Genomic DNA, 23469 nt, shown 5'->3' with positions numbered 1-23469 from the left:
TTTCTATTCATTTTTTTCCATGGCACAGATATTTTGCGTGTGTTACACACGCAAAATATCTGTCCCATAAAAAAAATTAATAAAAGACAGGCAGGCCTGTCAAAAAAATGTACCTCCACACACACACACACAAATGCACCAAAGAAAATACACCCCCCCCCACACACACACACACAAACACACTGAAGAAAACACACTCCACAAGCAGGAGGGATGCCAACTCCCTCCTGCCATAAGCACTAAAAAAAACCCCCAAAAAACCCCACATTGCCGATGCTGCTGCTGCAGCATGGCCGCCCTCCACCCCCGCACGGCCCTCGGTCCCCTCCCGGCACGGTCTTCTCCAGCATGGCCCACCCACCCTTGTCACCAAAAAGTTGGGAACAGAAGGGGTGCTCAGTCTCTCCTGCTCCTAGGCCTCCCAACCCCTGGCCCAACCCTGGTTGGCCCAGGCGGTTGGGCCCAGCCCACCCACCCCGCATACCTTTAAAATAGTAGGGAGCAGGAGGGGTGCCCGGTCCCTCCTGCTCCTTGGGACAAGGCTCCCTCCACCTAGTGGTGCCTAACTCGTAGGCACTGCTCCACGCAATTGCCAAATCAACTGCACGGTGCCATTTATAGAATCACGCCTCGTGGCGCCTAAGGGCTAGATTCACAAAGCAAACCGATCGTGTACCGATTGGTTTGCGACCCCTTTACTATCAAATTTTCCTCCGGCCTGATACACTTACTTCTCCTGCGATCTGCTTCGAATCCGTGCATGCAAATTGGACAGCGACCCGATTCACTACACCAAATTTCCAATCCGACTGGGCTGGCCGATCACCTGAAGAAGCAACTGCTGGGGACCAGTCGAAAACGTCTTTCCGACTGGAAGCCCTGCTCTCTGTCCTGCAATCTCTCCTGCCTGCTCGCCCGAATGCTGCCCTGCTTCTTATTTCCTGCTGCTCGTCTTTCCGATGCTCTTCTCCTGCCTGCCCAAACTGCTGCCTGCCCTGAACTGCCATGATTTCCTGCCTGCCTCGACTTTCCAACCCTTCCCCGCAGTGCAAGCCCGTGGTTTTAACCTGTGGGCTCTAAGCAGGTTAAAACCACGGGCTTCATTTATCTTTTTATTATTATTACAGTGGCAAGGTGAGGGCGGCAGCTGTTAAGAGCAGGACCAGCTTTCTGGGAGCCACGCGGGTTGGGGGTCAGTGGAGGTGGTGGCGTTTGGTTCAGTCTGTGGCAGGAAAGTCAGTGTGGTTCATTCTGTGGCAGGAGAAGCAGAAGAGTTGGCGTGAATAAAAATCTCCCCGAAGTCCTGCCGCCCAAAGTACAAAAAAAGTTAAAAGAAAAAAGATTGCCACTCCTAAGGTCTGCGCGATCCATGCAGGCAGATGGGGGTGTTCCTCCGATCGCCCCCATCTGCATATTTTTGTTTTCTGAATTGGTTGGACCTGCCAGGATCGGGCCCAATCTGGCAGGTTAGTGAATCCTGGCCTAAGTAGACTTGGCGTTTCTAGGAATTCTAGAAGTAGGCACCTACCTCAAACGCCTAGTGATGGCTAAGTCTACCATGCCTATTCTCTGCCCATAACCACGCCCACTTTTCAGGTAGGTGGAGTTAGGCATCAGAGGGCGTTAACAACCTAATGAGGTTTAGAAAAAAGACCCTTACATTTCCCCATATTTTGGGGGGAAGACAATGAAGTAATCTAGCATTTGAAATATATAAATAACTGCTTCTAATGGTGTTTAGCTTTAGTGCCATCTTGCTCACACCATACTTTCTTGGATTGGTTTCCAGGGGAGTCTCAGCTTTCTTCGGACACTTCTACTCTTGAATTTCAGCTCGGCTAAGAAGTTTTCTGTTGACATTAGTTTGTATTTTACTTCAAACTGAGTGAGACTTCATTCAAGTAATCATTTTTTTTTTAAGTTTGAAGATTTTATTGATTTTAATATACAATAAGTACAAAAAGAGAAATGTTAACGAGGCGAGATACAGACAGGTTGTACATATAATATTCCCCCATGTTATGGCTCATATTTAGATCTGGTGTCAAGTAATCATTTTGTCTACCCTTTATCTAACGAATAGTTTTGATGAGTTTTTTTTTTATGTTGAACCTCCTATGGGGTAACCTAAGGGCAAATTCTATAAGAAGCGCCCAAACGTTAGGCACCTATACAGGCACCGTTCAGCGCGATTCAAGTAAAATTGGGTGCTGTTTAGTGAATCACGCTGAGCGGCACCTATTTGGGCACTTATTTTGGAAGCGCCCATTAAATAGGCCAGCTCTAGGAACACTTAAGTTAGGCGCCTAGCTGAGTGCTTAAGAGCAGTGATTCTGTAAGAAGGCACCTAACACATAGCTACGCCCAACATGCATAGCGCCTATTTTTTTGAAGGCCGCCTAAATTTCTACAGGCGCCTTGTTACAGAATCAGTTTCTTGATAGGCGCCTATGTTTCAATCAGTGCTGATGAAAAAGCTTAATTGGGCTTGTTATTCAATTTAGATAGGCGCCTATCTAGATGGGCGCCTCTGAAATAGGTGCCTAACTTTAGGCGCTGGTTACAGAATTTGGGCCTTAATGGTTAGAAAAGGTTGAGAATCAAGGAAGCCTGGTTCAAATCCTATTGCTCCTCCATGTGATCTTGGGCAAGTTGCTTAACCTTTCGCTGCCTCAGGTACAAACTTAGGTTTTAGCACGCACTCTAGACGCTAACGCCAGCATTGAGCTGGCGTTTAGTTCTAGCCGCGTAGCGCGGGTTTAGCGCGTGCTAAAAACGCTATCGCAGCTTAGTAAAAGGAGCCCTTAGATTACAGACAACATTTGAGGTGTCAATGTCAGGTAGAACAAAGACCAGTTAGGAACATAGGTCTGTTTATACTACAGGCCAAGAATTTCAGGATAGTATCATAAAGTCCGGTGGAAGTGTTTCAGCGCACTCAACTTTCCCTTTGGGTTTGTTAAAATGCTATTGTTAATGGTGAGTTGAGGACAGTTAGAAATATTCAAAGACTTCATCAAACAGGTGGCCACTTGATAGCCATTCCTTCAGCCATAATTCAAGGAGGAGCAGCTTCAGCCAAGGCCAAACTCTTGCAGCAAGCTGCTGACGCTTAAAAGGCAGCGTTGAAAGACATGAGGGGTAAATGGTGGAATTCTCCAATGTTCTTTTCTGGCACATTTCTTCAAGTCAGAAATGAATTTCTTTTTAGTAAGGAGGAATAAAGCTCTGTTTGTTAGCATGCACACAGTAAGGGAAAGAACAGCTGTGGGCCTTTATTTTTTTCATTTGGCACAAGCTGCTTTAATTAGAGTACCTTAAGATAAGCTCTCTGTGGCAAGTCTTAGGCATACTTACTATCTCTTACTTACATTTTGGTTATATTTTTCTTGTGAATAACATGGGGCAACCAGATAGCTTCATGTCAAAGGGGGAAGGCAGAGCTCATCTTGCAATAACTATATGAAAGGGCCTATGCAGTTTATGCATTTACACACAAAGCAGAACAGTACCTGATGGCTGATAAAGACTAATTGACTCATCTGGTCAGCCAAGTGATTCTGGTATACAGTATACTGCAGGGTAGTATAACACAGGAGAGCCAAATCCACAATCACAAAACGCAGACACAAAGGAGTGGAAAAGTCCAAAGAAGATTGGTGAACTCAAATTATTTCACAAACACCCTTTATTTCTTCAATGAAACATTCAACGACTCAACATGTACTTGTTTCGGCCCACAGGGTCTGCCTCAGGAGTCTCACAAGTCTGTATTACAGTCAAAGAGTTCACATCCAATGACCCATTCAATCTTGCATGGATTACGCTGTGAAAAATGCCACCATTCACAACTTATCAATGGTGGCGTTTTTCACAGCGTAATCCATGCTAAAGAAGCATCCCTGCTACCAGCTATAAACCGTTCCACTCTTGTGGCTGATTTCATGTTGTGGTGATATGGCTCACTCATTCTGAACTAAAAAAAAAAAACTGGACTGCCTATGGGACATCACACCCTACCTATCTTCTTCAGAGAACTCAGAACTATATCTCAAAGGTATGCAATGGGTAAACCCAGAAGTAGCCGATTCCTTTTCTTTGGAATTCTAAATGCTCCAATGGAGCATTTAGCATCCCAGGCCACGGTAGAAACCTCTACCACAGCTTAGTGAAAAAAAGGAGGGGGGTGGAGGGGGTTAATTATCAAACTGCAAAAATTTGGAGTTTACTTCAAATCTAATCTAATCTTTAGTCATTCCCAGAGGGACTCGAACCAGTTGACAAAATGTAATCTTAGGAACATTAATAAACAATAATAGAAGAGAGAGAGAGTCAGTGAATGTCAACATACAGTTGTCAACTAAGGAGTTCTATCAGTTATGAATAAGATATTTTGTAAACAGATACGTTGTCAAGGTTTTTCTAAAGCAGGTCAGCGAAGAAAGAGTTCTAATAACTGGAGGAAGATCATTCCAGATTTTCACCATAGTAAATGCCAAAGAATGTGAAAGCCTACCTAAAGTTTGAATCCCTTTAATGGAGGGGAATATTAATATAAATTTATGTATATTCCTCGTAGACTGAAGACGATAGGAATTAAAAGAAAGGAAATAGTGGGGAAAAAATCCCATATAAACTCTTAAAAATCATCTTCGCACACTGTAGAGGTTCACATTAACACTACGTATGTTCTGTTTCGCAAAAATCTGAAAACATGGCTTTTGCAGAAGCTTTTGTTAGGGGTTAAGAAGGAGCTGATTTTGCTTCATATGTTTATTGGTGTGTAGTAAAACTGCTGCTTGTAAACTCACTGTTTTAGAAATCTTTGTTAGGTTCAGTCTGATTTTGATTTTGCATTGTATGTTTATTTTTGTGTAGAGAGATAGCCTGCCTCAAACTCCGTTTTGAGAGGATTTGGCAGGATATAAGATTACCGTGCGATGCTCAGATCCTAGTCTGCTTGTGTTATTCAATGTGCCAATTTCATTTGAATGTCACTAGCGTCCACGTATCTTTGGCAGTGAGTTCATTTCTGTTTTGTGATTCTCAAGACTCCTGAGGCAGGCCTGGTGGCCGAAACATGTACGTGTCGAGTCATTTGAATCATTGATTGTACCATGATGATATTGGAAGAATAAAGATCTCTATACCTTCAGATGAGTTTGTGGACACTTGTTTAGTGCACATCATTCTTCTTAGGACAATTCCATTCTCTTTCTTTTGGTATTTTACCTGTGGTTTTGTTTTTGTCCCCTGTTTTGAGGATATAAGATTAGACATAGCATAACATTGTTCCTCATCAGAGTCAGTTCGTGTCATCAGTGGTGTTGCAAGGGTAGGAGGCATCTGGGGCAGTGGCACCCCCGCCACACAAGCACCCTCCCTTTTTTTCCCATACCTTTTTAAATCTTCACCAGCATGATCAGCTTCTCCAGCCTGTTGCTTGTGCCAGCATTGGCATTCCCTCTGACGTCACTTCCTGGCCCCACAATCCAGAAGTGATTTCAGAGGGGAGCCAGGCCGGCGCATGTAGCAGGCTGCAAAAGTTGCTCACGCTGGCAAAGATTTAAAGAAGTATAGGGGGGAGGTGAAAGGGAAGGCGTGAGTGTGGCGTGGCTGGGGGCAGAGAGGTGCTGGCGTCTGGGGTGTTCCACTCCCTCACCCCTCCCCCCTTCACCTTTCTCTCTAGTTCTCTGCTATCCTTACAACTTACAATGCTCATCTCATATATAAAACAAGGTCTTGGAGCATCTTCTGGACTGGCTGATTTTAGAAAGGCAACTCATGTCCCCATTACAGTTGAGCCACATTTTAGGTATCAAGTTGCCCCTAATTTACAAGGACAATAATATTCTTTGTGCCACATGGAAAACATTAAAAGTTAGACAGTTATTTAAATTAACATGGGGTCCATTGACAAATTTTGTTAACACTGATTAGCTGGATTATTCTATTCAATTTGCATATCTAGGGAGGGTGGATGGGAGGGAGGGGTATTATATTTTATTGTATCAATTGTCCAAATGAAAGAGTTCGGATTCTTGAATAAGGTGGGGGGGGGAAGTTTTGTAGTATTTCTTTGAACGATTGTAAGTGCTGTCTTGAAGTCAATTGTATGTATAATTCAATGCACTGTTTGCGTATGGAAAATTAATAAAGATTTATTTTTTTAAAAAAACAAAACCAAGGTCACTTAATTATGTATATTGATCCAAACATTTTTGCCCCGTTTGTTAACCAGTCATCGTTGGAATAACTAAATATGCATATATTCTGATGCTTCAACATCCAGCTACTGCCCCACAATTTCTATTATAATCTAAACACAGTTACTACAGCTAATGCAGCTCTTACAAAGGCATTATGTTGCACAGGTCCTACATACAATGGAGGCAGTGCATGAAAACACATCTCTTGTATATAAATTGGGAAAATCCTGAAAACCTTTCTGGGATGTGGCTCTTGAGGTCCAAGGTTGCCCATCTCTGTGCTAGGGCATCTATTTTCAAAGTGCTCCTAATTTAAGCCAGTTATTCTTATGAAAATTTGCAGTCCACCCTAACCTGTTGGAATTTCACCTAAATATCTATGTGGAAAAATTTGTCTGTTTGTGTGGCTGAGATTACTGTCCATATCAGATCAGCTAAGGCACAAGCATATTCCACAAACTATCACCACTGAGTGGTGTGTTGTGTTTTTTTTTTGTTTTTTTTTTGGGGGGGGTGTAATTACACAAGCTGGATTTTCCTATCTCCCTAAATTAGCTGGTTCAACCTCTTTCAAAATTTACTGCTAAATATCTTGTGTTATCCATGCATTATCAGCTTTGGAAAAATAGGGGGGAAATAGGGGAGGTAGCACAGAAATCATCCACCCTAGAGTTAAGTAATTTTTATAACTATGCTGGATAGATTTCTTAAACACATTGCCATAAAAAAAATCATGGCAGATACACAGACATGACAGCATAAATCACTTCACTCTCTCTTGCTCCCAGTACAGATTTCTATTATAAGCCTTATGGGGATAGAGAAATACTACACCTGAATGTCATGTGCCATTGCCCTAGTATTGGCATTTAAATAAATTGTTCTCCTAAAAATACAACCTTAAAGACGCATTGAAAACAGTTAAGACTGCATTTCGATTAAGGGTATGTTATTTATTTTTTCCTCCATTGCAGCTCCTTGTGACTCTGGGCAAATCATTTAACCCTCCATTGTTATAAGGAACTGCAGTGAAAACAAAATTAAATAACATACCTATAATTATGATTAATTGCAATTGCAAATTTTAATCAAAATGCAGCGCTAAAAAAAATTAAAGAATAAAAGTCAAGAAAAGATAAGAAATATAAACTACAAATTGAAAATTAAAGAATTTAAAACAGCATGCAGAACAGCTATAAACAGCCTCACAGTTTTCAGAGCCTACTTCAGAACTGCAGCCCTAGAAACAATTCAATAAAACATTTTTTATCTGTAAAGCATGTTTTATACACAGAAAAGAGCTCTTGTAAAATCACAATGCCAAATACAAGTATGTAATTTCACATACATATGAGATCACACAAACCTCCTGGATTCTATAAACTTGTGTGCCCAAAATCATGCCTAGCATGTAAATTTGCACATGCAAGTTACAAAATAAAGGCTGTTGCATGTGTGACTTATTTTAATAATTGGCTGTTAAAGCAAGGTTACTCACCTGTAACAGGTGTTACACAAGGACAGCAGGCAGCTATTCTCACATGTGGGTGATGTCATCCACAGAACCCCAGCACGGACAGTCAAAAAGTGAACTGTCACTTTAAATTGTTTAAGATCACCCGTACCATGTGCTGGTGACTTCCCGGCCAATATTGGTTTGCAAGACCATCAGTTCAGTTAAAAAAAGGCTAAGAAGCCAACTAGGGGAGGTGGGAGGGTTGTGAAAATATCTGCCTGCTGTTCTCAGATACCTGCTATATGTGAATAACTATTCTTTATCCGAGGATAAGCAGGCAGTATATTCTTAGGTCGGTTTTTGGACATTTTTCTCTTTCGATTATGAGCCCCATATTGTATACACATTATTGTAGGAATACATAGGCCAAATACAATACAATACAATAGCCAAAAATAAGAACCGATTGTACTGAAAACTAGTGCACAGAGAGTGGAAAGGATTTATAAAGAATATGCTCAGAAAAGTGAAACTCTGAAGAGAGAGTGACAACCCTCTCTTGGGGTAAGAGTTTACCGTCCAGTCATTGCATAATTGATTCAAAAAATCACTCTCTGAGAACTAGTAAAGGTAATAAAAGCTAATTTTAAATCTTGTAATTTCTAAACACAGTCCAGGTTCAAAAAAATTTTGAGATATAAAATATAATAAATCTATTTGGATTTTTGATGATGCACTTATCTTATTTTCATAGAAAAATGCGGGAACAAACTATCAGTTGATGTTACCAAAATTAATTCTACTTTAGGATTCAATCATCAGCTCTTAAAAACTGATGCTGGTTTTACTAAATGGCGCTAGAGGTTTTAAGCAAGGGCCAGTGAGGTAAATGTTCTGATGCTCAAAGGAATTCTATGAGTGTCAGAATATTTATCTCGCTGGCTTGCACTAAAAACCTCTAGCGCCGTTTAGTAAGCACTAAGTTAAAAAATAATAATAATAATAATTCAATAAATTCAAGAAGTCCAGAGTACTTTTACTCTGAACATGATTTGACATTGAGATTATCTGCAGCTGTTTGTCATGGAGCAACTGTTAACTGGAATCAGAATTCGTACAATTTACTCAAGTTTTGAGGAAAGATGACTAGATCCTAAGGTGTCAATTACCAGTTGCTACTCCATTTTTCTAAAGAGGTCCACTATTCCTAGAACAATTTATATATAATATCAATTATCGTAAAGAGAGGCAGCAGAATGCTTTTTTGTTTGGGGGTGTCTAAAGCTCTGCCCTAGACCCCACTCAAGCTTCACAGAACAGAAATGCAAAATACATAATAGCTGACCAAAATAGATAAACATAAATTAAACCAAAATCCCAAGCAGTTCAACAACAAAGAATTAAAAGATCCATTTTCTTCTATACTGTGCAAAATATAAAGATCACACATTCCAGGGATGGTGTTAGGCCAAAGAGTACAATTAGTGCAACTTCCACCTGAACCCCAAGCCTGCTGGAAGCTGAAGAAGGCATGGGATGGTAGTGGGCTTTGGGGTCCCCTCCAAATTTCAGCCAATTCTAACACCAGCACTGGCAGGATAAACATTTCAATTCTCATATATTCTAATCACAAAATAGAAAATATAATTATTTTTTCTACATTTTGTTGACTGGTCATTTTATTTTTCAAGTCATGTTGGTCCTAGGCTCTAGTTTCGCTTTCTCTCTGTTTTCTCTTAACTCACTTGCCAGGATCTCCTGCTCATTTGACGTTTCTCCTTTGTCTTTGCTCACCATCCATCTTCTATGTTTATGTACCTATCTTTCCCTTCTCTGTGTCCCCTATACTTCCCTGTTCAGCATCTTCTCTGTGTCCATCTCCCTGCACTAGGCCCCCCAAGTCCAGCATCTCCCTTTTATGTTTCTATTCTCTCACATACCTAGCACTTCCCTCTATGTTCATATACCCCCTACCATGAAGCACCTCCCTGTGTGTCCCTGCCCCTATTCTCCTCTCCATGCCCAATATTTCTCCTCTATTTCTGTATACTTCCCTATATGTCTCTCTCTCTTCCTTTTCTCCCTCCCTCTGCTGTGTGTTCAGTATTTCATTCCTTCATCCCCTTAGTATGGCATCTCTCTTTCCCTTCTCTTCAGCCCACCCAACAAGTCCAGCACCTCACTCCCTTTCCTCCAGCAGCCCCTCCCCCTTCCACAGGTGCAGCATCTTACCCCCTTCACTTCAGCTCCCCCTCCTGCGGGTCTTGCTGCTTTCTCCCTTCCATACCTTCCAGCTCTCCCACCTTAGCCCTTCCTTCCAGCTCCAGACTCCCCTCCTGTGCCCTTCCCTTCAGCTCCAGCATCCCCTTATGTGCTCTTCCCTCCAGCCCCCTCTCCTGTGTCCAGCTCCCCTCCTCTGCCATTTCTTTCAGCCCCCAGCATCTCTCTGCTTTGCCTTGCATTTCCTCCCCTTCCCCTCGGGTCCAACAGCCCCACCACCCCTCATGGGTCCAACAGCCCCACTACCTCCCACGTGTCTAGCACAGTACCACATTTCCCTCCCTCCCTTCTAGAAGAGTAAGTGGATTCCTACAGATGTCTGCTTGACAGTGCTCGTGGCCTTCCCTCTGCCATGCCCCTCCTTATGATGCAACTTTCTCTTTTTGCAAAGACAGTAAGTTGCATCATAAAGAGGAACCCGACAGAGGGAAGGCCACAGCACTGTCGAACAAGCCTGTGTAGGGATTGGTTTGCTCTCCTAATTGTGAGAGTAAGACTTTCTTTGGGTGGGGGGGCATGACTCCTGTGCCCCCCCCCCCCCCATTCTGACGCCTATGATTCTAAGCAATTTTTGTTAAATTTTTGAAAATTGAGAGCTGATGATTTAATTGTGTTTAGTAGCTTATTTTGATGATACTGGTATTAAAGACTGCCCATTGCTTTTCAGGGTCTCTTTAAACTAGGGATTTTCTTTAGAACTTTGACATAGTCACCCTGTTATGAAATTACTTGATAAAGATGGATCTGCATGCTAAACAAATTACCTTCATCAACCAAATGATATTTCAATCCTTCATTTTTCATCAAGGCCACGTCATAACTTATTTATTCACTATGAAAAGAACACCACTAGAGACTCCCTATGAATGTCACACTCTTAAAATATTCACAGTACAGAGTACAATACGTATGCTGTTAATGGAGAACTGAGGTTTAGAAAAATATAATCCAAAAGAGAAAAAACTAATACAACTAGGGAGCACCATGAAAGACTGCTGCTGTCTAATGCTAGTTATAATAGGAAATTTCTTCTACCAGTAAATAATCCAAAAAAAAAAAAAAAAAAGTCATGGCCACACTCGTGCACGCACACATTTATCTTTGAATGTCAACTGCTTTAGGCATCATGTGCCCAGAGCTCAGCGAATAGTTTGCTAGAACAGCTGGTAATCAGTCACATAATCCCCATTGAGGAAGGATTCATCAGTCACTTTACTCTTCATATTTGGGTGCTTTCAAACTAAGTCTATGTTTTAAAATGACTCATGGGCTGTCCTTGGAGTCTATGTTTAAAAGGCATTAAAAAGTGATTAAATAAAGTGAATCTTTGTTCACTCAGAATTGCTTTGTTACAGTGTTTGAAAAATAATATGCCCCAGATGGCTACTGGTAGGAACCTTCTATTTTAAAAACAAATTCATACTGAAGTGCCAAAGATTGACAAACTAAAATGGTGATGTGCTGTCATAAGAACATAAGCAATGCCTCTGCTGGGTCAGACCTGAGGTCCATCGTGCCCAGCAGTCCGCTCACGCGGCGGCCCAACAGGTCCAGGACCTGTGCAGTAATCCTCTATCTATCTATCTATCCCCTTTTCCAGCAGGAAATTGTCCAATCCTTTCTTGAACCCCAGTACCGTACTCTGCCCTATTACGCTCTCTGGAAGCGCATTCCAGGTGTCCACCACACGTTGGGTAAAGAAAAACTTCCTAGCATTCATTTTGAATCTGTCCCCTTTCGGCTTTTCCGAATGCCCTCTTGTTCTTTTATTATTCAAAAGTTTGAAGAATCTGTCCCTCTCTACTCTCTCTATGCCCTTCATGATCTTATAAGTCTCTATCATATCCCCTCTAAGTCTCCTCTTCTCCAGGGAAAAGAGACCCAGTTTCTCCAATCTCTCAGTGTATGAAAGGTTTTCCATCCCCTTTATCAGACACGTCGCTCTCTTCTGAACCCTCTCGAGTAACGCATGTCCTTCTTAAGGTACGGTGACCAATATTGGACGGAGTACTCCAGATGTGGACGAACCATCGCCCGATACAATGGCAGGATAACTTCTTTCGTTCTGGTTGTAATGCCCTTCTTGATTATGCCTAGCATTCTGTTTGCCTTCTTAGCGGCCGCTGCGCACTGTGCCTTCACTTTTTATTTATTTATTTTTAATCACAGCTTGCTCATACTTAGTAATTACTGTGAGGGTCTCAATGGATCTAGTCCACTTGGCAAGATTTTAGAAGTTTAAAAAGTGCCCCAAAATCTTCCTCCAACATATCACCAGGCAAACTTCATATAATGGAGAAACAAAATCAATAAGCCAGTCTAATAACAAAAAGACTGGTAGATCAGATATTTGATATATATGTTTTACGCTTACCTTGATTTAGAAAGTTAATGGCTTTCATACATGCGTACTCTTCATTGCTGACCTTCAACTGGTTGAATTTGCGATAGAGGTAGATCAAGCGTTCCATCACTTCCATTCCCTCTTCACTGAATCTGAAAGATATACAGGTACATGGGTGAATCCCGTTCAAATATGTAACCAGACATACACATACTTCTGCATAAAAACATCCTTCAAGACATGCTCATGTGACAGGAGTCTTATTTCATCAGCAGAACTTTCCCACAAAAAACAAACAGACTCTGAATTTCTACTGCATCTTGCAGGTAGAACCCTATAAAATAACACCCCTCCCCCCTTTTACTAATTGTAGCCATAAGACACTAAGAAAAAAAAGACAAAATTAGTTTGCTAAGCTTATAATAAATATATCGTAGATTTCTATTTTACTATTTTGGTCTCATTAGTTGAATGTTTATTTGAAATTTTCACAAGTTTATTAAAATTTTGTTTAAACACCTATCAAAAATTCTAAAGGGCACATAATCGAAACAGAAATACATCTAAAATCCCATCTAAATCGGCACTTGGACGATTAATAAGACAAGTCGTCCAAATGCCAACAATCGAAAAGGGTTTGAAGATGTATTTAAAAACAGCTTAGGTCTCTTCAGTGCTGCTGTACGCCCAGAATTGAAAGGGGCATTTTAGGAGGAGTGGTCAGGGCGGGATCTGGGCGGGACATGTAACGAGGCTACTTGGACGGAACTTGTACGTTATGACTTAGGCGATGTAAAAGCAGGTCTAAGTGCCCAGAAGGTATCCAAAGTGACCATATAACCATTGCAGACCATCACACACTCCCCCAGTGATCACAGACCCCCCCCCACAACACCATAAAAATTGGAATAAAAACGTACATACCTGCCTTCAGAACATCAGCACTTGGCATAGGAAAGCCTAATAGAGCAGCACAGAAGTGGCTTAAGTAGTCTGGGGCTATTGGGGTTGTAGACATGTGGGTCTAGTAGGCTTTGGGGGTGTTTTGAGGGGCTAACCATGACCTATAAGGGAGTTCTGGTGAGATGTTTATATAGCGTCCTTTTTGTGAAGTTCGCAACAGTGCCCTGTAAGGTGCCCCACTACTGTACTGCCATGTCTGGGTGTCCAGTCCATCACTTTGCTGGCCCCTCCCACGCCCAAAAGGTCTTGTTCTAGGCGTTTTTGACTTAGACGAATTTTGGGATGAGAATGGGGTATAAAGATAGATGACTTAGCAGTCTGGTCGATCAAATGGCTGGATGTATAATTAGACGATTTTTGAAAAAAAGAAATATTTTGGATGTATTTTTCGGGAATGGACTTTAGACACTGCTGACTTTGGGCAACTAGCGATTTAGGACCAAAACGGACTTAGACGTATCTTTTGATTACGGTATGCCCCTCGAGGCATTTTACAATATTTAAAATGGGGGAGATGAACAAAGACATAATATAAATGAAAGATAAGTAGAAAGAATTACAATATTTAAAAGTAAAGCAGAAGGGAAAGAAACATGGGGGGGGGGGAAGGGCCTTTTTTTGTTGAAGCTGGAGAAAACAAAAAGATGAGAAGAGGGGTGGAAAGAGGAGATCATTATTCGAATGCGTCTTTGAAAAGGAAGCATTTTAGTCCTCCTTTGAACTTGTCAAGGTTTTGTTCTGCCCTAATACTAATTGAAAGTGAATTCCAGATCATGGGGGCCGTTGCAGAGAAGGTGGAAGCCCGGCGAGTGCCAATAATTTTTAAGGAGGGCACGTGCAGAAGGTGTTGAGTAGTGGATCTCAGGTCTCTAGGAGGATCATGAGGAATGAGGAGTCTGTCAATGAAGGCGGGTTCATTGTATTTTAGGGTTTTGAATGTTAGGATGGTGATTTTATATTATTCTATGAGTAATTGGAATGTTAGGATGGCGATTTTATAAGTTATTCGCAACAGAAACGTATCCCTATTTTTATAGCATGACTTAAAATATACTCATATATATTTGTAACAACTAAAATTTGGACCACATTTACACTCAAAACCTTGTAAATTAAACTTATGTTTGTAACCTTCACAAATTCAGAATCATGTATGTTCATTTTCATTACCTTTGCATTAGTGAGTGCCATGGATTTCTACAAGCAATGGACTAACCTTAGACATGTACTGATCATATTTTTCATTAAAATGTTAGACAAACTATAACACTTAACTCCTCCTTGCCATCTCTTCTCCATAACTTTCTTATTTACAAAGGAAACAATTATATATTTTACATATTACTACTACTAATCTTTTCCACAGTGCTACTAGACATATGCAGCGCTGTACATCAATGATGGGAGTTCTTTTTCTGGACACTGTGGGCCCAATTCTCTATAGGCCGCTGATTGGCATCCTATGGAGAATCACATCTAATTTTCTCACAGATGCCTTAAATGTAGGCTTCTAAAATACTGGCCTACATTTAAGGCGTCTGTCTTGTGCCTACTGAGATGCACAAGGCCACTTCTGGGGAAAATCATGCCAATGCCATGTCTTGGGCTTCCATAAGCAACTCACGAATCTCCATAGGCACCCAACATATTCCTACAATGTAGATATCCTTCCCTTTTTTAAAAAATGTGTGTCCCAATTGGCTTTGGGAAGGCAGTAGGACTGCTGCCTACCATTGAGACACGCGTTTGCAGAATCAGGCCCTGTGTGTATATACAGTATTACTGTGAACTGAAAAAAAACCACACCAAAATATTTTTTGTTGTACCTTCCACAGGACTCGACCAATTCTTATGAAACTTAGTTTGTCATGTCCTGAATGAAGTTGATGTAAAATGATATAAATATTTCACACACACTCAGAGAGTACACAGTGAAGTTCACTACCACAATGTTGTTCCAAATGTGCTGGCTATAATTTCCTTTTTAAACAGTGTAACTTAAGAAAATTTGTACAATTTGTACCAAAATAAACATGATGTTAATGTGACATAATTGTTTACACTAACTTTGAAAATGTTGGTTTTAAAATGAAGATAGGATTACAGGCAACCCCCATTTTACAAACATCTGACTTATGTCGGACTCGTACTTATGAATGGTGGGTTTTGTTCTCTCTTCCTCCTGAGTCCCAACATGCCCCTCTCTCTCCCTCCCTCTGGTGGGTATTTACCTTCTTCTGGCCTGCTCCCTCCTCCTTCCAGCCGTAGTCGTTTCTCTGCACAAAGTCGCGGGCAGCAGCTCCTACACGTGTCCCATGGCTGAACCAGAAGCCTTCCCTCTAATGTCTTAGGAAGGGAGGGTGCTGAGGCTATAGCTCTAACCACTGTGCCACACACTTCAAAGATGTTTATGCACCATGGTTCAAGGTTACATATAAGAAATGTATCCATAAATGCCATGAGTATGCCCCTAGTAACTTCTTAAGTATAACCATTCCCCACAGTTCCTACTGCCCTTCATTTTCCCTCAAGTTTGTGTCATCACCTGGACACTTGCTGCTCCCTTCACATCAATTTTGTAAGCATACCCGTGCTTCCTTATGCCAGATGAGAACATCCCTTGTACAGGAGGATGGTTAGTCTTTGAAACCAGCACTACATGTGGGAGTTTTACTCTGGCAGGTGAATGTAAGATTACAGCTAAACGTGGGCGTCAAATACTGTGCAAGACCTAATCTTTTCACAGTTATTTCACTGCAGAATCTTCACACAATGCACTGTAGAAGGATTTTATCTGTTACCAAGTTAACTCATGTTTAAATTAGAAGGAAGAAAGTGGTAAGAAAAGCCAAGAAATAGATCAGAAGCAGAAGTAAAAGCAAATAAGTTCCATGCAACAGATATAAGAACGTTTCTGGAGCTCAATGGCCATGATTTAGACCAAATTAGAGCAAAAAGTGGAATTCTAGAATTCAATAAACAATACTAAATGTCTTTTAGTATGCCCAGAAAAATTATCTTGGGTTTCCATTAAATATATAAACCACTTATTGTATAATGATTTGGAGGAAGGAAAGACCTCAGAAGGGTTACTGATCTTTACAAACCAGCAAAATAGCTGTTCTGCTAGATTGAACCACCTTATAATCATAGGTTTCCCTATAACTCCATAATTCATCTACTATGCCAAATTGTAGGTATATGCTTAAGATTTATAAATTAATGAAGGCATCTGAACAACTTATCTTGTGGATGAAGAAACTTTCATTCTAAATGCTGATTCTGATGGGCCTGTTTTGCCCACTGTTTCGTCAGAGAATCAGTATCAAAGATCAGAACTGCAGATATTGCAGTCTGCCTGCTTCAATCCAATCCATACCATAAGTGCAATTGTGAAACAGTCGGAATTGTGACCTCAAAAGGCACTCCAATGTGAGCCATTCATGTCAACACACTACCAGTATGGTGTCTCCCATGATTTAGACCAGCCAGGAATGCCCCTGAAGTAGCAGCAAATGCTGATCAGCTTAAAAGTGCCATTAAGAGCATAACATAACATTTGTATATCGCATCACCCTTCAGATCTATGCAGTTTAACAGAATAAAAAATTGTCACAAACACAGACTATAGTATAAATTCAGTCTTTCAAAAATTTCCTAACAATATCCTAAAATCTTGATATGATGTAGATGCAAAGAATAACTGACGAAAGTTGGCATCCCAGGTGGCTGCTTGGAATGACAATGGACAATTATGATATCTTTTTAAGTGACAACCTTTAGGCGATGGAAAGTCAAGAAGTGTAGCTATTCGAGTAGAATATCTATGATGAGAGAAAATAAATTGATCTACTAAATAGGCTGGAGTCATACCAGATATTATCGTATAATACATGCAACCAAACTACACTCTAGCTTCCACAGGGAGCCAGTGCAAATCCGTATAATAAGGAGTTATATGGTCCGATTTTTTCAATTTAAAAATCAGATAGACTGCTGTGTTCTGTATTAATCGAAACATTAATCCAAAAGGGCCAAGGTGGTTGGGTATAGTATACAAGTCCTCCAAAAAGTCTTGAAAAGCAGGCTTTGATGAGATAAATGCAAAAGAGCAGAGGCAATGGAATGGAGTAGGCCACTTGCACCACAGACTGACCAAATTGTTGCCCAACACATACATCAGAACTAGAAAACTAGTGGGCAGGGTTGCAGGTTGATTTGTTCTTTCAAGATATGAAACCATAGTACAAAACCCTGGGTAATATAAATAGGTTTAATTTTCTGAGTGACTAAGAAGGACATTTTCAATACGATGTCTAAATCAGAGTATAGACATTTTGTGGAATATGAACAAAAATCCAGTACCAAACATGCCCATTTCACAACTACTAAACGTCTATCCAGTTTCTTCACAAATAGATGTTTGTGCTCGGCACATCTATCTTTTTGAAATATTTTCAAAAAAGACAGGTACAAAGGAAAAACGCACAGAACAAGTCATTGGGGTGTAGGAGGGGCTGATATTCTTAGTAGACTGGCCACACAGGGATCTCAGCAGAGCAGTGGGGCACCCTAGGAAGCATTGCAATGAACTTCATATAAAAAAAGGCCCAGATACACCTAGGGGCTCATAATCAAAACTTAAGTATGTCTAAAAACCCGCCCAAGTCAGCACTTGGATGATCTAAAAGACAGGTCATCCAAGTGCCGATCATCGAAATGGCTTTTTTGGACGTATCCAGGGACATTTTAGGCCTCTGAAGCCCGCTGTGCGCCCAGAGCTGAAAGGGACATTTTTGGCAGAGTGGTTAGGGTGGGATATGAACTGACCTAGACTTAGTCATCCTGCAGGGATAATCGAATGTTGGGGTGGGGGTGCTAGTGAACCATAGAGATGAGGACTCAAGCCCATAAGCCACAACCACATTTCATGGTGGAAAATTTAAGCCTACCAAAAATAAAAACCCCAAACACTACTGTACTGTCATACAGGTGCCACCTGCAGCCATAAGGGCTATTGGGGTTGTAGACAGGTGGGTACAGTGGGTTTTGGAGAGCTCACCATAACCTATAAGAGAGTTATGGTGGGATATTTATGTGGAACTCTTTTTGCGACGTTCACAGCAATGTCCTGTAAGGTGCCCCACTGCTCTGTTGCCATGTCTGGGTGGCCAGTCCATCACAATACTGGCCCCTCCCACATCCAAAAAGTCTTGTTCTGGGCATTTGAGACTTGGACAAATTTTTGCTCGAGAATGCAGCATAAAGATAAACGTAGCGGCAGTCTGGATGAACAAATGCCTGCAAATACAGATAGATGATTTTCGAAAAACGGAATAGTTTAGATGCACTTTTCAAAAATGGACATTTTACTGGTGCTGACTTTGAGTGACTAGCGCCCTATGTCCAAATCGAACTTAGACGTATGTTTTGATTACGCCCCTCCTAGTGTATGGTGAACCCTTCAAAACCCACTGTACCCACCTGTACACCACACCAATAGCCCTTATGTCTGCAGGTGTCACCTATAGGTGGGTACAGTGGGATTAGGATGGTGTTTGTAAAGCTCACAAATTCCACCTTAAGTGTAGAGGTTACAGTGGCGTATGTGCTTGAGTCCTCATCTCTAAGGTTCATTAACCCATACTCTAAGCTAGTCTAGAAACCTGCTCGCTGCTCTACTAGGACTGGCCATAACATCTGAAGCTGTCAAAGGCAGATTTCTACTGTTTCATTCATATCTTTGGGGGTTGGGAGGGGAGTCAATGATCACTGGGGGAGCTTGGAAAGGTCATACTTACATCCCTCCAGTGATCACCTGGTCAATTTGGACCTCATAAGTCCAAGTTGTGCCCTGGACGGATTATTCTTAAATGTTCGATTATGGCAGAAAAACATCCAAGTCATAGGTCCACCCTAGTCCCATCCAAACTATGTCTCTAACATGCCCTCTTGAGATTAATATAAACTGCAATCTAAAAAATAGGTTTTGAAAACAGCGAATTGGAAGAGTTTGGTGAGAAAAACAACTATCTGCCCCTTTATGCCACCGTGCATTTAACGATGGTACTAAGCCATTGTTAAATGCACATATTTTACTGCCCGATAATCAAAATGGCTCACTGTGGCTCCAAATGGCTCTAGCAGCCTCCAATTAACATAGTAACATAGTAGATGACGGCAGATAAAGACCCGAATGGTCCATCCAGTCTGCCCAACCTGATTCAATTTAAATTTATTTTTCTTAGCTATTTCTGGGCAAGAATCCAAAGCTTTACCCGGTACTATGCTTGTATGCAAATGTAGTACAACAAAGTCATTAATATTAAAATTGTAGTATAGTGAGGTCATTAAAACTAAAATGAGCTCTCTGGGTGATTCTCAAAAAGAACGCCCCTCCATTTACGTGGAATTGAGGCTGATACTTAGCAGCAGGGTCTGAGCTGTCATAGCCTTACTTTCCTATCAGTGCCTGAGCGCTGACTGGATCAGGTACTAACAGGAAAATAAAGCAGCTCAGACCCATCACCACGAATGGCCCCAATTCCTCCTAAATAGAGGCCAGAAACAAGCCTGGTAGTCTAGTTCCTACCCCCTCCCCACTAATGCCCTCCCCCAATACCATGCAAGCTCTCCACGACAAACCCCTCCCCCCATCATACCAAGTCTGGTGGTCTAGTGGGCCATCATCCCTGACACCCCCGGTACCTTTTCTAGTAGACCAGCAGGAGGGATACACACTCACTCTTGCCGGCAGGCCCATCTTTTCAAAATGCCTGCCTTCCCCTTCCCAATGCATCCCAGAATGCACCAGGAAGGGGAAGACCCGCAATTTTGAAGAGGTAGTCCTGCTGGCAGGAAGAGCTTCCATCCTGCTGGTCTTCTAAAAACGGTACCCGGGGGGGGGGGAGGGGGCGGTTTGGAGGGAAGGGGACAACCCACAAGACCAGAAGGCTTGGTGTATTAGGGGGTGTTAGGAGGGAGGTTGCTGTCAGGGAGGTCCCCTGATATGGGGGAGGGTCCCTGACTATGCAGGAGGGAGTGGGCATGCCTCTTGCTGATATCAGTACCCCGATATCAGGAGGGGGGCTTCTTGTAGGCGCAGCTCTTGTGTGTTGCGCACATATAACCTGTGCTCATTAAAAAAAAAGCAGCCCTTGCTCTCCCTGATTGCTGGTTCAGGTATGATACAAATGTTTAAATAATTAAAAGGTATTAATATAGAAACAAATATTTTCCAGAGAAAAGGAAACGGTAAAACTAGAGGGCACGAACTGAGGTTGTGGGGTGGCAGACTTAGGAGTAATGTTAGGCAATGGCGTACCTAGCATATGTGACACCCGGAGCTCATAATTTTTGACACCCCCCCATCTATATGAAAAATATGATTTTTAGTAACAATCCACATATTGCACAACAAGAGTGTACCTAGGAAAAGGCAGCATCTTAAACACTGCAGTGAGCACTAGAACACCAACACATACATTGTAAAACTAAACAAGCCAGATCCCACAGTCAATTGATCCTGCAGTCAATGCCAACTGAAAACTATGTTCTTTTCATACAGACAGAACAGAGATACACCCTTGCCCAATATGGAATATTGGGAAACTAAAAATAGAAATATGTAGACAAAAGTTAAACTGAACCGCCAAGAAACCAGACCCTGGATACAATGCAACACCACAAAAACAGTAACACTTGTCCTCTAATACAGTGCAAAATATAAAGACAGTAGATGTAAATTTGAAAAAACTGATACATAACAATCACCACTTTACAAATTAACAAATAAAAATAAAACAAATAATGAGAAATAAAAAAATACCATTTTATTGGACTAATCCCCGTAAGCTCGGTCCCCATCCCCGCAAACCACCTGATTCCATCCACACAAGCCTTTAATTGTTTTATATTGAACTTATTATATTAAAGTATAAAAAGAAACAATATTCTGTACAATTGTCAATTTATAAATCAGCGTCTTCTCCCCACTCTCTCTTCCCCATTTCCCTTCAGCATCCTCAGCCCACTCTCTCTCCACTTTCCTTCAGCGCACGCACATAAAAACAAGCAAATAATTTTATATCATTTTCATTCTATTCATTCATAGAAATTAAAGTCTAAATAATGCCAGTCACATAACAAAACATGATTTTACAAAAATAATTTCCTGCACAATCAAGCCTGCAAGGATTACTAGATGTATTTCAGCAGCTCCCCTCCCTCCCCCTCCCTTACCTTTGTGGCCAAGTCAAAATGATCTACCAATAATAAAATTTTAAAAACACAAAGCACACTGTACACAGAGAAAATGTTAATTAGCATTTATATTCCGCAGATTTTCAAAGAGGTCAAGGCAGATGACTTTATGCAATGTCACCTCAGTAACAACTATACAAAAATAGACAAATATACACCCTCCCTTTTTACTAAACCGTGAAAGTGGTTTTTAGCGCAGGGAGCTGTGCTGAATGCCCCACGCTGCTCTCGATGCTCACAGGCTCCCTGCGCTAAAAACCGCTATTGCGGTTTAGTAAAAGGGGGCCATAGTGCAAAATATAGACAGCATATATAAATTCTCAAAACGGACAAATTTTGATCACTAAATTGAAACTAAAATCATTTTTCCTACCTTTGGTAAATTTCATCAGTCTCTGGTTGCACTTTATTCTTCTGACTGTGCATCCAATATTTCTTCCCTTCTTTCAGCCTCCTGTATGCTTCCTCTCCTCCAGACCTCATTCCCTCCCAAAACTTTTTCTTTGTTTCACCCTGCCCCCTTCTTTCTTTTTCTCTCTCTCCATACCAACTTTCTTTCTGTATGTCTGTCTCTCTTTCTCTCCGTGACCCATTTCTTTCTTTGTTTCACCCTGCCCCCTTCTTTCTTTCTCTTTCCATGCCCTCTTTCATTCTGTATGTCTGTCTTTCTCTCTCTCTCCGTGTCCCATTTTTCTTTGTTTCACCCTGCCCCCTTTCTTTCTTTCTGGCTCCCTGTCCCCCCCCCCTTTCTTTCTTTCTCTCTGCCCTCCCCTCCCCCATGCCACCACCATTGGGAAAATGCTGCCACCGCCACTGGGGAATAGGCTGCCACTGCCGCCATCGGGAACAGGCCGGCGCCGAGTTCACCCTGCTTCTCTTCCCCGCGGGGCCCACCAACTCTCGCCACCCGACGTCAATTCTAACGTCAGAGAGGATGTTCTGGGCCAGCCAGGCAGCGATTGGCTAGCCCAGAATGTCCTCTCTGACGTCAGAATTGACACAGACGGCGAGAGTTGGTCGGCCCCACAGGGAAAAGCAGGGAGAACTCGGCGCCGGCCTGTTCCCGATGGCGGCGGTGGCACTCAAGTGACTAAAGAGCCGCAGTTTGCCGGCCTAGGGAGAACACTGGAGGGTGGCCAGCTGTGCACCCCCTTGGGGAGTAAACCCAGGGCAGACCCCCCACCCCACCCTTACCTTGGTATGCCACTGTCTGTACCTCACTCCCTCCCTATGACAAAAAATTCTCCTTTCTTCCATTCCCCATGTAAACAACCATCTCTTTCCCTCCCTTCCTCTCTCCCAAGTCCATGCCTTCTGTATCCAAAAACGCATTCCCTCCCCCACCTCTGCATCTCTTTCCTTCCCTTCCTCTCTCCCAAGTCCATGCCTTCTGTGTCCAAAAACGCATTCCCTCCCCCACCTCTGCATCTCTTTCCTTCCCTTCCTCTCTTCCAAGTCCATGCCTTCTGTGTCCAAAAACGCATTCCCTCCCTCACCTCTGCATCTCTTTCCTTCCCTTCCTCTCTCCCAAGTTCATGCCTTCTGTGTCCAAAAACGCATTCCCTTCCCCACCTCTGCATCTCTTTCCTTCCCTTCCTCTCTCCCAAGTCCATGCCTTCTGTGTCCAAAAATGCACTCCCTCCTCCACCTCTTTCCCTCCCTTCCTCCATCCTCTCTCCCAAGTTCATGCCTTGTGTCCAAAAATGCACTCCCTCACCCCTTTTGTGTTCCGCGTTTGCCTCCTAGCCCTCATCTTAGCAACTTTCTCAGCCAATACAACTCGAGCCGCGTCTTCTGTTCCTACCTGCCCTGCCGCGCATACATAGCCGACCGGAAGTCTTCCCCTTAAGCAAAGCCTGCCCTCCGACGTCAGCGCTGACATCGGGGAAGACTTCCGGTCGGCTCTATGTGCGCGGCAGGGCAGGTAGGAACAGAAGACGAGCCTCGCAGCTCGA

The 23469-nt window shown here is 42.2% G+C and overlaps 1 protein-coding gene across 3 annotated transcripts in view; it reads right to left on the bottom strand.

Annotated features, from left to right (window-relative positions):
* The window catches only part of NR6A1 (nuclear receptor subfamily 6 group A member 1), a 553746-nt gene that overhangs the window by 23442 nt on the left and 506835 nt on the right, over nt 1-23469 (bottom strand). For all 3 annotated transcript variants that reach the window (XM_033959828.1, XM_033959829.1, XM_033959830.1), the window contains one exon: nt 12320-12441. In XM_033959828.1, the coding sequence (XP_033815719.1) occupies nt 12320-12441 (122 nt within the window). The remainder of the gene's footprint in view (nt 1-12319; nt 12442-23469) is intronic.

The sequence above is a fragment of the Geotrypetes seraphini genome, chromosome 10, assembly GCF_902459505.1.
Source record: "Geotrypetes seraphini chromosome 10, aGeoSer1.1, whole genome shotgun sequence".
In the NCBI taxonomy this organism is placed as follows: Eukaryota; Metazoa; Chordata; class Amphibia; order Gymnophiona; family Dermophiidae; genus Geotrypetes; species Geotrypetes seraphini.
Note: the sequence above shows the minus strand (reverse complement) of the source record. Positions and strands in the feature narration are given on the sequence as shown.